The 14,334-nt window shown below is 36.5% G+C and overlaps 1 protein-coding gene across 1 annotated transcript in view; it reads left to right on the top strand.

Moving 5' to 3' along the window:
- LOC121443466 (ribosomal protein S6 kinase alpha-6-like) overlaps positions 1-14,334 on the top strand; it is a 160,084-nt gene that overhangs the window by 54,853 nt on the left and 90,897 nt on the right. The window contains 1 exon segment of the mRNA XM_041645216.1: positions 12,991-13,257. Within this exon segment, the coding sequence (XP_041501150.1) occupies positions 12,991-13,257 (267 nt within the window).

The following is a 14,334-nucleotide window of genomic DNA, read 5'->3' as shown; positions in this document are numbered from 1 at the left end:
CTTCTTCTTCTGAATTTGCTATTATCCAAGATGTCATCCATAATTTAGAGACTGAAGCTTTTTAGGTGTGATTTTTTTTTCACCTGAAAAGAATGGATTTGTAATCTGCCATTTTTTTGTTTCCATTTAGTTCCATTCTTTCAATTGTTGCCTAGCATTCATTTGAATTGATGTTCCACACATTGTTTATATATTTTTCACTTAGAAGGCTGGTTGGGGATTTCCAGTTTAGGGGTTTATCGGAAAATCAGCTTAAAAAAAAAAGCACTTTCACACACACCTAACGTCAGAGTTTGAACCTGTAACCCAAGTTATTCTGGAGGCTAAGGCGAGCCTCTTAACTCAAGGCTGGTCTGGGCCACACAGCATTCTTAAACTGGACTGGGAAATTTAGAGAGACATTTAGACAACCTTCAATGGGGTACAGATGCAGTTCAGAGATAGAGCCTAGCATGCACGGGACAGAGTTCAGTCTCAAGAACCAGGAAACAAAGCAAGACAACAAGAATGGAAGCCTCTAAATACTCTCACAGTGCTTACTGTGGAAACAGACATTTTTAATTCCCCTTTGTGAGTGTGCTGCAGTGAGAAGCTAAGTCTTATAAGTGTATGTTTAACACTTTAGAAAATAGGCAGCCACTTTTCCAAATTGGCTATGCCACTTGCACTTCCAGTAACAACTGAAGAGAGCTGTTTATGCTTATATTCTTCAGAACTTTTTATTGCTTGAGTTTTCTTGGTGACTTGGATTTTAGTTACGTTAGTAAGTGTGTAGTAGTATATTATTGGGGTTTTAATGAAGATTTCCATAATTGCTAATGATGTTTAATATTCCTTCATTTGTTTCCCCCTTTTTTTGGCGTGAGTCATTTTTATTCATAGTTTCAATTGTTTGCATGAACAGTTTTACACTCATATTTGTTTCCTTAGGTTTCTAATAACAATTAAAATAATTGCCAGTTTATTGTATCATCTTCTGTAGAGGGACTGTCAAATTGCTCAAACATAAAAATGGCATAAATTTCAAATTATTTTCTCTTCATGGCCTGTCTTTTCTTTCTCTTAATAAGTTTTTTATAAGATCAAATAATATAAAGTTTAATGAAGTAGAATTCTTCATGAAATCATTGCCAAATCTAAAATCTTTGCTTAACAAAGGATCATATTTTCCTTCTTTGCGTCATCTCTTCTAAAAATGTATAGATATTAAATTTTACATATACACTTATAATTTGTTTCAGTTATTCTTTGTATATTTGCAAAGAATGGATCCAAGTTCATTATCTTCCACATGGATATCCAATTTTATAACATATTCAATCAAAATGTGTATCATTTCTTCATTAAATTGCCATTTTCACTTTGTTTAAAGTCAACTGCCTCTGCATATATTCTCCTCCTTTACTCTGTACTTAATATTTTTTTACCTAAATAGTACAATCTGGTGTTTACTACATCTTTAAAAATTTTAAAGTTTCACAGTACAAACCATTCAACTTTTGATTTTTCAACATTTATATTTAGTATGTTACTTACACAAAAGCATCAATTTGATTGAATCTCCATATATGTATATCATATTGAGTCTTCTTATGCTCTTTTGTCTCTCTCCAGACTCTTCCCACTCATACTAATCCCATTCTTCTACCCAAATATTTCTCTTTCTAACTGAATGTCTTTTCTAGGTTCCACATCTGAGAAAAGTTATAGATAAAGATATAGATAGATAGATTAGTTAGTTCCTTTATTATTATGTCCTCCTGATTGATCCATTTTACTGCAAATGATGTTAAGACTGAGTGCATTTCTTGCCTATAATGAATTGATGTAGTTATCTCTAGTTTGATTGTTTGGAGATATTACCTGGAGTGTTAGAGCAGTATCACATGGTAGTTCAAATTTTATGAAACTGTTAATGATTTCTTTCATGCCTACACTAATTTGTACTCATACAAAGTGGTATATAGGGTCCACATTTTCAGCATTCTTGTCAGAATGTGTTTTTTTAAAAAATTAAAACCATTTTAACTAAGATGACATGGAATCTCAATGTAGTTTTCATTGACATTTCACTGATAGCTAGAGATGTTGGATATTTTTAATGTATTTTTTGGCTAGGAGCTTCTTTTAAGAACTCTAGATTCAATTTATTTTTCCATTATTGATTGTATTAAGTGTTCCTTTGGTGTTTACTTTTTTGAGTTCTTTACTTTTGATATGAATATCCTGGCAGATGACTAGCTGGTAAAGATCTCCTCCCATTTAGTAGGGCTTAATTTAATTAGTTCTCTTGCTGTCCAGAAGGTTTTTAATTCCTTAAAATTCCATTTGCTAATTCTTGTTACTATTTCCCAAGAATCTGTATTCTCATTCAGAAAGTTCCTGCCTATGTTTGTAGCTTGAAATATTTTCTTTGTGATTTCTTCAAGTAGTTCCAAAGTCTATGGATTTCACATTAAGGACTTTATGATCCATTTTTTTTAAATTTATTTGTTTATTAAAGATTTCTGTCTCTTCCCCGCCACCGCCTCCCATTTCCCTCCCCCTCCCACAATTAAGTCCCCCCCCCTCAGCACGAAGAGCAATCAGGGTTCCCTGCCCTGTGGGAAGTCCAAGGAACCCCCACCTCCATCCAGGTCTAGTAAGTTGAGCATCCAAACTGCCTAGGCTCCCACAAAGCCAGTACGTGCAGTAGGACCAAAAACCCATTGCCATTGTTCTTGAGTTCTCAGTATTCCTCATTGTCCGCTATGTTCAGAGAGTCCGGTTTTATCCCAGGTTTTTTCAGACCCAGGCCAGCTGGCCTCGTTAAATTGACTTTTGTGCAAGTTGAGAGATGTGCATATCCAGTTTCCAGAACCATTTGGTGAAGCGACTTTCTTTTTTCTCCAGTGAATATTTTGGGAATCTTTGTCAAAAATCAGGTGGCTGTAGCTGTATGGGTTTATTTCTCTATTCTATTATATTGGACTGTGTGCCTCTTTAGTGCCACACTTTAGTGTTTTTATTATTTGCCTATTTTGGAAATTTTCTCTGTTTATATCAGAGAAATATGTACTTTGTGGACATTTAATTTCACTTAGTATTTTCAATTTTCTTCCATATTATGTCATGAGTGATTAGGTCATTTCTTTTATATAACAACATACAGAATAGTAAATAAACTCTTTAGTGATTGTTTGAAGTTGTTGATTTTAGAGGATGGAAGTTGTCTTTAATATTCCTTTACATCCATTTGTAATGTTATCCTCTATTTCATTGTTCAATATTAGCAATTTCTATCTTGTGTTTTTTGGCAAAAAATTTATTGTTTTCTGATTTGATTAATCTTTTCGAAGAGGTGATAGAGTTAATTTTACTAATATTCTTTGTTTTTTTATTTTCGGTTTTTCGAGACAGGGTTTCTCTGTGGCTTTGGAGCCTGTCCTGGAGCCAGTCCTGTAGACCAGGCTGGTCTCAAACTCACAGAGATCCACCTGCCTCTGCCTCCCGAGTGCTGGGATTAAAGATGTGTGCCACCACCGCCCGGCTCTTTGTTTTTATTTTGAATTAAATTCATAGGTGGTCTTATTTTCTCCTTCCTTCTTCTTGCTTCATTTAAAATTTCTTCTGTTTATACTTTACTAAGGTATATATTTCCATTGATGACAAGGTATTGCTTCTTTAATCAAAGCATTTAATATTGTAAATTTCATTCCAAGAGCTTCTTTGGATGAATTTCTCAAATTATAATGTATTCCTTTTTATGTATTGATTTATTTATTTTTGAAGTAATGAGGATTTAATTTTGGATCTTGAAAAACAAGAAGTTCAGCACTGAATTAAGTTCTTAGTTCTACTTTCATTTGTCTTCATTTAAACTATTTTTAAATTACCTTTGCACAACCTTCCTTTTTTTGATTTTTTGAGACAGGGTTTCTCTGTAGCTTTGGAGCCTGTCCTGGAAAGAAAGATCTACCTGCCTCTGCCTCCCAAGTGCTGGGATTAAAGGCGTGCACTACCACCTCCCAGCTGTAACATTTCTTTTAATTGATGGTTTATTGAGAAAGTTTCTAACTTCAAATATGTGGGATTTTCTAGGCATCTTTCAAGCACTGATTTAAAATTCAATTCCACAGTTATTTGATAGCAAACTTTATATTAGCTTAAACATTGAAATAGCCGAAAATTTGTTTTGTCACCTAGGATTGAATCTATCTTCATGAATATCCGGTGAATACTTGAACAGCACATGCATTCTGCTTTTGATTTAATTATTCCAATATAGATGGCATTTATCAAATCGATTGAGAGAGTTATTTCAATCTTCTCCATCTGTAATGGTTTTGGGCCTTGTTCTTCACTTCAAGAGAGGAATATTGAAGTCTATTTGGATTTGGAATGAAGTTAAGTACTAGAATGGTTGCCTATCATCCATGAGTCCTTAGATTTTATTCCCATGGCCATCAGAAAAAAAGAGAATGTTATGATTTTGTTGTTTGTTTATATTTTTGTCTAAGTTGTTGTTGTTAGGATGTAATGATTTTTCCATTTCTCTGTACATTAAAATATAATGGAACTCTAATTTGTATTTTCTAAAAAGTGAAGTTGCAAAAAAAAAAAAGCTCCAGGAGTATTACTTTATTATGATGCCATACTGGTATTCCTTCATATAAGGCTAGTTATTTTTTCTAGTGGCATGATATATTACAGTGTTAATATTTTACTTTTTAAAAAGTCTAATAGGCCTGTAAGTTTAGTTTTTTTTAAATACAGTTCTTCATCCGACTGTCCTATGATAAACAATGAGGTATTATAATATGATAGGTATTAAATTCAATTTCAGTAACTAGTATAAGAAGACTTTAACTTAAACTACTTTTACCAAATGAATTAAAATTTATGGGACAAGAAATACTACTATTGTAGCTTTGCCAGAGAGTAGGTTCATCTGTTTAATTAAATTTCCAATAAATACAATAAACAGTCAAAGGTACAGAAGAGAAGTTAGATACAAGTTCTGTTGCCTTGGCATGTTTTTAAAATAGGGTGCATTTTTAAGAAACATTTTACAATAGTGACCATAAAGACATCACAAAATTGGAAATTAAGTCAATTCAAAAAATCATATAGGTGCAGGGGATGTAGCTTAATGGTAGAGTATGTCCATCATTTATGAAAGGCTTTGAGGTTGATATGCAGGACACAAACATACTGCCAAATGAATGTTGAATTAATAAATACTCACTTGCCTCTATATTCATAGCTTTTGTGTACAAATTCCATACAAAATATTTGAAAAATGTGCTTGTATTGAATATGTGGGATTTTTCTCTTTGTCTTTATTTACTAAGAAACATATGTGTTGATGTAGCATTTACATTGCCTAAAGTATTATAAATACTTTAGACATGATTTAATGTACATAGAGCATATATAAATATATATATATATATATATATATATATATATATATATATAGTGTAAATAGAATTTAATATAAGGAACCTAAGTATTTATTTATAGAAATTCCTGCATGGAAACTACCATGGATACTGAGAGAAACATATATTTGGTTTTATAAAGATAAAATTTTATTTTAGTTTTCATCTCTATTTATTTGTTTAGCTACATATTTATATTACAAAATCTTGCTACATAGCTTAGACTGACTTCAAACTTGGAATACTCTTGTTTCAGTTTACTAAATGCTAGGATTACAAGTGTTCATCATCATGTTAAGCCGTATGCCAGTCTTACCACACTTTTAAGACAAGGACTCACTATAGCCCTGGCTAGACTTGAACTTGCCACAGTTCTTCTGTCTTGGCTTTCCAAGTGCTGGAATTGTATGTATATGCCACTCTGATGAATTCCATACTTAGTTTGAAAAGCTTTGTTTTGTTTAAAGACTCTCCCAGGCCTTTTTGTGATTGTAAATACCTCTGTGTTGCTCTAGTTATGCTTCCATATGTTTCCTGTCATTTGATACTCTAGGTCAGTGTTTCTCAACCCGTGTGTCTTGACCATTGGAAAACACATATTCCAAATGGTCTCAGGAACTGAGACACCACTCAGTAGCAGAATTACAGTCATGATGTATCAATAAAAATAATTGTACGGTTGGGGGTCACCACAACAACATGATGAGCTGTATTAAAGGGTCACAGCATTAGGAAGGTTGAGAACCACAGTACAACTTCAAAATGAAAATAACTTCCACCTTTGATTTCCGAGAAACTTAAAATTATATAAATGTGTGGACTCCTCTAACATAAAGATTCTGATAAGGAAAAAGTGGGGAGGTACTTAGTGAAGCAAGCAAGGCTTGGACTGAAATCTGAATGCCTTTCAAGGAGCTATCCAGGGTGCTAGACAACATTTCCCCGAAGTTGAAGTTGTCCTAACACTGGCGATAATAATAATAATAATAATAATAATAATAATAATAATAATAATAATAAACTCCCTTTAAATTTCAACCTGCTATCTCTGACACACTGATTATAAATAACCTATCCATTACCCAGTATATTTCTACTCTGAATATATTTGTATCCATATTCTTCTGTAGGCATCTAATTTTGCCCAATTTCCCAGTTGAATTGCTAACCAAGCTATCAGGATAAAGGATACTTTTTTATTATGTTCAGCTACATACAGTAATATAAAGTTCCAACAATTTATAGAAGTTTTAAAGTGAATCTATAGTGTTTGATCTTATGAAAGATTTTGTTTATAACATTCTTTGTAGTTTAAATTTGCACTCATTTAACAAATTCCTCTTAGTTTTAGCTCTGAGTCCTAAAGATCTGAAATTTGACTGAATAGTCTATGCTTGAGGAATCAATTTTTTTCTAGAATATCTTTCTTACTTTGACTAATTATGAATTAGAATAATAGTTCTTAGATTCTACTTTCTTGCTGTATCAAAATTACCATATACCTTGGTAGAATTGAAAAATCTCAGTTCTCAACCTAGGTTTTATGAACCAGAAACACTGGTGATGTCTTCAGTAATTTGTGTATTGATGAGATTTGCAAATGATCCTGATACATATTTACCAATCACTTAGAATAACATGTTAATAAGTATGAAATTATATGGTTCAGTTTAATTTAAGTTTTATTTATAAACTTACTGAGCAGTGATTAGAATTCTTTTCAATTAAAAATGCTGATTTCTCTGTGTATGTCTCTGTGTGTGTTGTGTGCATGTGCATGTACATGTGTTAGGGAAACAAACAGATACGAACAGCGACAGATAGAGAGAGAGGGACAAGGGAAGGAAAGGAGAGGCGATGAGAGGATGGAAGGGAAGGGGAATAGACGGGAGGGGAAAGGATAGACAGATTGTGTATCTCAGTTTGGCTTGTAGCTCACAGTCCCGCCTTTGTCTGTTTAGTGCTAAGATTTTATTTAAGTGCTTCAACATTGAGCCTCAGGGATGAGAAATTTTTCTTTTGATTGAAGATATGCTCAAAGTTTGCACAAGATGCTGTATACACTTAGAATTTCCCTCAGTAAAGGTCAAGGTTTGGAAAGAACTTAAATTGCAGACAGTGAGTTTAGAAAGAGACACTGACTGAATAATCTGCCAGGTTTCTTCATTCAACTTCAGTAAACAGTGCTGTAAAGGATATTGCATCCAGATTAGCTTTATATCTGATGTTATTGCTTTGACTTATAAAAATATATCTATTTTTTGAAATATGGCTTGTTATCTTCTTTGTTTACATCATTGTAGAAATTCATTTCCTGTTGAGTAGATCAGTCATTCTAACATCTGATCACCCTACTACCAGTACACTTAGGGAAAAAAAAAACTATATTTTTTCCACCCAGAAAATAACAATATAAACATATATTTTGTTCTGTCTTAAAGAGATTTAGAAATAAGAAAACAAGATTTGGGGTTTTGGTATTTTGTTTATATATAATATAGAAGAATTGTGTTGTAATAGATACTATTATTCGAATGAAGTGAGAGTGAACTTTTAGCTAAATCACATAATATAAGTACCTTTCTTAAAAGTCTTAGTAAACTACAACTGAGGGTTAGCCAACTGAAATAATGCAAATGAATTTCACTTTCTACATAATATATACTTTAGTAACTTCCAAAGATGAAAATTTATTAAATTATTATCTTATTTACAATTTACTTACGTTTAATATCATTAATTTTGTAATACAGAAAATAGTGAGCTTGCATTTTACCAGTAAGTGTGAATTCCTTTGCTTTTTGCAATTTGATTTTTAGAGGCTCAATATTAGCATTTTTAAAGTAAAAGTACTCTGAAATGGCTAAGGTACGATTTAAAGATAACTAAACACTTATTCATACTTATACACTTAAAATTACTGTTTTTCTAAATACAAGTCTCATATGTTTATTTCTAAGTAAACTTATTTCCAAATATTAGTTTAGAATATCTCCAAAATAAGGTATTTGAATACTTTCTGGTATCACTTTAGTTATCTCTTATTTACATGAAAATCTTTGTAGAAATAGGCAGAAAACAATGTAAGATTATGTGGCTCTTTCTATAATCATTCACCAAATATTACCTTTTATATGTTAAAGTTTAGACATCAGAACCACAGTGATCTGTGGGTGGTCTGTGATCTGGTGATCAAAGACCATAGCTTCATATTTCACAACCCCTCCCAGGAGTCAGGCCAAGATGGGTCAGTTAACCTTTTTTTTTCTCACTTAAATTACGTGACCACCCCCTTTCACCTCTGACCCAGGTCATCCAATGTGTGCCATTTTTCAGAGTAGAGGAGTCAGTGTGGAGGTTTAAGTGTACCCTTTCCCTAGTTCTGGAAATACTCAGAAAATGTACTATAATGGTGGTAGAGCTTGTATTGTCAACTTCTGAGATGAACAATTTATTAATTAAGAACTGGATATAGTGCATTATAATCCCATAACCACTAAAATATTGCCAGTCATTTTTAAAATTCGCATGCTATGCTATAGTATTTGATAACCCAGAACACGGACAAATTTACAATTTCAGAATTAAAACTTCCTGAAGACGGAATAGAAAGTAACCCCCTTCCATATACTTTGCAGAAGACTAAAAAGCTCAGTCTTCACTGATCCTTGCTTTTTATGCTTAAATAAAATGTCTTTACATTTTCACCAAAATTTCAAGTACTTTTTGCGCTAATAAAATTGAGGTTTCATGGTACCTGCCTAGTATTAATTAAAACCATACAACGTATCTCTGCCTTGGTCAGCACAGATCAAATAACTATTAAGCTTTGCAGAGTTGAGTCTTGATCAGTTTTCTATCAGCCCACAGCTTTTACACAATGTATAGTTAGAGTCTAGAAGTTTTTCATCCATCATATTTATTGGATACCATTTATGTGTCATGAACATAAATCTTAATATATTAATTTACTGTGCCAAAAAGTTCAAAAGAAAGATTAAGGAGTAATTAAATACATGGAAAATATAAAAGAAGTGTGGCTAACTCTTCTGCAGGAGACTTCTGGACAGAGGAACTTAATAGCAGTGATGATTCAGGAGCATCAGAGTGGGCTAGATTATGCTTCAATCAGACATGTTTTAATATTAGGTTTCCCATTTTTAAAAGGTATGATATCATATGAGAAAATTGTTGATTTTTTTCAAGGCTCTGATTCCTTGTCAAAAATACAGAAAATAGAAATTTTATTTGCTTGTTTAAGACCAGGTTTTGTTATGTAGCCTTTGCTGTCCTGGCTCTTGCTGGTCTTAAACTGAAGTAGTACCCCTCCCTCAGCCTCCCGAGTTAACAAATTGTTATAAATGCTAAATAAATTTGTGAAAATAATATACCTGTAGAATAATAACTTTTAATAAATGGGAGTTGTTAGTATTGGATGTTTATAAGACTTAATTGCAGGAGGTATGGCTCATTATCCCAGAATTTGGAAGCAAAGGCAGAAGGATCATTGTAAATGAGAGGACAGCCTGTGTTATACTAAATTTAAGATAGTCTAGAATAAAGAGTGATCCTAAGACTTTTCCAAAGAATAATAAAAAAGTAATTAAATAAAATAAAATTTAAAAGAGAAAAGAAAATAATAAATGATAAAAGGATGTCTGAGAAAGGAAAGAGTGCATAGATTTTACTACAGTTTTTGACCATGAATAGGGAAGTTTAAGATGGTGGAAAAAAGAAGTAGATGACAAAGTATTTACATTCAGAACTGAGAGGTTTGGATAAGATGGAGAATCTTTCAAGAACTTTCAAGAACTTTGATCACTAGATTGGGATGGAAGAGAGGCCATAAATGTACATTTTGAAAGATTAGTTAAGGAGGTATATGCTCAATTCAAGAAAACAATAGAAAAGTTGATCTGAAGCAATTCCAAGGGATCTGAGCAACAGTAAATACATTTGTTTTGTTTTGTTTTTCAAGACAGGGTTTCTTTGTAGCTTTGGAGCCTGTTCTGGAACTAGCTCTTGTAGACCAGGCTCTGTCCTCTAACTCACAGAGATCTGCCTGCCTCTGCCTCCTGAGTATTGGGATTAAAGGTATGTGTCACCACTGTTCTGCTAATATTAAATAAATATTTAAGAATGACTAAACACTTCTTATCTCATTGAAGTTTATGAGAAATGGAGACTTGTAAAACCACTGAGTTGAGGGGAGTACATATTTATGGGAGATATCTATTATCTATCTATCTATCTATCTATCTATCTATCTATCTATCTAGGAGGCATTCAAATAGCTATGTGTTAAAGAGGATGCTGAATGAAGAAACACATAGGGATGTTAAATTTTATTTTTTTATTTGGTGGTAGAAATTAAATATGGTAAAGTGAGTTATGAACTGCAAACTTGTGGAATAGTGGAGGGTCAGGTTGGTTGGACTGAAATTAAGAGTTGGTTGGTTGGACTGAAATTAAGAGTTGTTTTGAATAAACTGAATTTGAATAAAATATTAGATATCTAAGCAGATATATTGGACAGACTGTGAATGTACAACTCTTGACTTCAAGAAATTCTATGACTAGAGATCATACATATGGGATTTAAACCATGCATCTGCATGGGATAAGTAAAGAACTAGAAAAGTGGGAAAGACAAAAGTCAGGAGCTGAGCACTGAAGCTTCAAAGATTGGACATTTATAAAGATGAAGAACAGCAAAACAGACAAGACATCCGTGATGTAGGAAGAAAATATGCACAGTTTTATTTTGGAGGTCAAGTACAGAAAATATTTAAAAGAATTGGGAGGTATACAATCCATCAAATGATAGTAAGTAGAAATTAGAGAGTATGTTTTTGCTGATGGGAATAATTCAGTAGAAGGAGAAAAATAAGTGAGGCGGAAAAGAGGGAGGAGAGTTGTAGAATTGAGCTTGTAAGCAATAGGAAAATGAGACTCAGAGCTCAATGAAATTGGACTTCATTAAGAATACTATCATTCATTTTTGTCAAACATAAGTCTACTCACATGAGTCTATGGACACACACACTAGCACACATATATACAAACACACATTTTCAAGTCTTATAGCCTCATGCTCTCATTTTCAAAGGTATCACTTTTGCAAGGCAGTATTCCTTTGGATTTTAAGCATAGTCAGAGGGCATTATTAGCAATTCTTATTTGAATTCACTGCCAACCTCTGTGGCCTCTTTGGTTTCTTAGCACTCCACAGCAGATGGTAAAATAAATGGAAGGCACATCACAACAGCTCTAGATGTAGAAAGGGCAAGGAGGTGGTGTGTTTTAAGTAGTGTATTAGAAACCTCTCCAAGGGACTGAGTTTTTGTTGCTATAGCAAATGCTTTTAAGTCTGTAGGTGTCAAAAAGTGGAATAACTGGTTTTTTTAACTTTAAGTATGAAAATGTTTTACTGAGGGTTTTCATCATCCACTTTGTGTGTAAGCTGGAACTTAATTCATCTGTTACATTACTAGAGCCAAGAATAGCAAAGGGTTAAAGCACATGTGAGGAAGACTGAAACATTGTCACTACGTGTGTGTGTGTGTGTGTGTGTGTGTGTGTGTGTGTATGTGTGTGTGTTATACATTCCCAGGGGTGGGTAGGGGTTAGCATTAGACACCCTGCCTTTGTTACCATGGTTAGAGTCTGCTTAGAGTTGTGTGTATATGCATTGTGTGTTCTTGTGTTGGGACACACAAGAGATTGAACCGTTGTGAGTTCATTAGCACTGTGAAGGCGACTCTCAGGAACATCTTAAGTGAGACAAATTGACTGGAGTGGGAGACTGGGGAGCACAGGTATACTGATTTCTTCTAAATGTATGATCTGCTACCTCTAGCTTCTAGGTGGCTTATATTATAGTCTAAAATCCCCGCCCTGGTAGTATTGGTTACTAGGTAATGAAATGGGCGTGGCTTGGTGTATACTACACCTGAGTTTTGTTGGGTCCTGCAAGCCGGCCCTAGGGCAGAGCCTGGGCTCCTGAAGCTTTCTGCAGAGCCCCAGAGTTGCCAGCATCCTCTTTGGGAATCCTCCTGCCAGGCGGGCAGTTAGGTAGTTTTAGGAAGGCCTGCTGAGCATGTGTAGGGAGCATCGCGCATGCTCTGTGGAGTGGGCAGGTTTAGCAGGCTAAAGCTGTGGGCTTTACTACTGTTCGCCCGCCTCCCCCGCCCAGCATGCCCCCTCCTCTTCTTCCCGCCCCCAGCACGCGTTCCTCGCAACCACCCCGTCCCTCCTCCCCTCCCCCCCTCTCCCCACCCCACTGCACTCCCGGGCTGGGGAACCTCCATTGACGTGCCTGTGACGCCGCTGCGCTGCTGCCGCCACGGGGGTTCCTAGCGCCATACTGCCATACAGGTACCACGGCGGCTGCCGCCATATTGCCGGCGTAGGGAGCCGGGAGGGGGCCCGGGAGCGCGGGGGGGGGGGGGGGGGGGGAAGCGGGGGGGGGGAGCCCTGCAGAGCTTTGCGGGGCGGGCAGCAAGAGGTGTACAGCGGCTGCTGCTCGAGGGGAGGCAGTACTGAGTAGTCTTCTCTTTGGACGCAGCAGTCGGCGGACACCCCGCTCTCCCAGCTCCTGAGATATCCACCGGTGACGAGGTCAGCGGTCACTGAATACGGGGCTCGGAGTCTCTTCCGAGGCGGCAGCGAGGATGCTCAGCAGGCGGGATGTGTGCTGGTGCTGGAGACGGGCAGCTCCTGTTCGAGTGCTCCTGAAGAGGCGATGCTACCATTCGCTGCTCCGGAGGATACCTGGGACGACCAAGAAATGGAGGTGTTTGGCAGCAGCGGTGGGGCATGTGGTGGCGGCGAGGTGAGTGTGGTGGGCGGGACCGGCTGCAAGTCTGTAGCCCCTTGTCCCGGGAGAGCCTGGCCAGGCGGGAGAGCGGGGTGCCAGGCGAGCGCCCCCACCCCCTTCCCGGGGGCCCGGACCTCTGGCAGCAAGGAGGGCGGGAAAGGGTACCGGGCAGTGGGCTAGAGCTCCCAATTCCTAGCTGCGGCTTGACCTCCCGAGCTCCGGGCTCCGGAGGTGCGGCCACGCTAGAGTTTGTTCTAAGTTTCTTCACTTCCAACCCGAAGCGGGACTGGGGGACACGCGCGGTGCCTTGCACGACTCCGTGCGTTCTTCTTACAACATGCTGCCTCTGCTCTCTGAGAATTGGAGTTGGGGACCAGAGCTTATGGTTTAACTTCAGTGTTTTATGAATTCAGGGAAACAAAAACACACCAAGGTGACCAACTCTAGGGACTTTAATCCTAAGGGACAAGTGTTTCTTGGTAACAGCATTCTTATTTCTTTGCAGCCTCCTATTTTCTTTTACCTTAATTGAAGAACTGGCAGTCAGTATGTGCAGGTGAACTGTTGCTACCTGTTCGCAGTTCCCCCTTCTCGTGCCTTTTTTCCTTCAACCCTGAACCCTTTTCCAGCCTGCATACCTGAACCTTTGGTGGGTACCAGAGGCAAAGTGATTCCCAGACCTTATAAGACCGATTTGGGGAAAGCTGAGCCAAGTTGAACCAAAATACTTCCGTTCTCCCCTTTTCCCGCCGTTCTTTCTTCTGAAACTGTACTGACTTGACTGTGTTTTGCACTTGGGCCATGAGAACTTAGATGTGCACAGGTATTTTGTTGTTTTGTTACAAAATGCGAGCCACATTTAAAAATAAAAACCTACCTATTGGGATAGAAAGTTGGATCCTTTCCTAGTCGCTTAATCATAAGCATAGTATTCCAGTAGAGGCCACCATACACCTCCTAAAATAGTTGTTGAATACCAGTTTGATTCACAACAGAATGTTTGGAGGTAAGACTCAGTCAGAATCCTCGAAATCACCAGGGTGAGCCTTTGTCTTCAAATATTGTTCCAGCTCAAGAAAAACATGCCTTGGA

Source organism: Microtus oregoni, unplaced genomic scaffold (genome assembly GCF_018167655.1).
Source record: "Microtus oregoni isolate MIOR12 unplaced genomic scaffold, Mior012 000107F_ref0000227, whole genome shotgun sequence".
NCBI lineage: Eukaryota > Metazoa > Chordata > Mammalia > Rodentia > Cricetidae > Microtus > Microtus oregoni.
The sequence above is the reverse complement of the archived record's forward strand: the minus strand, read 5'-3'. Positions and strand labels throughout refer to the sequence as shown.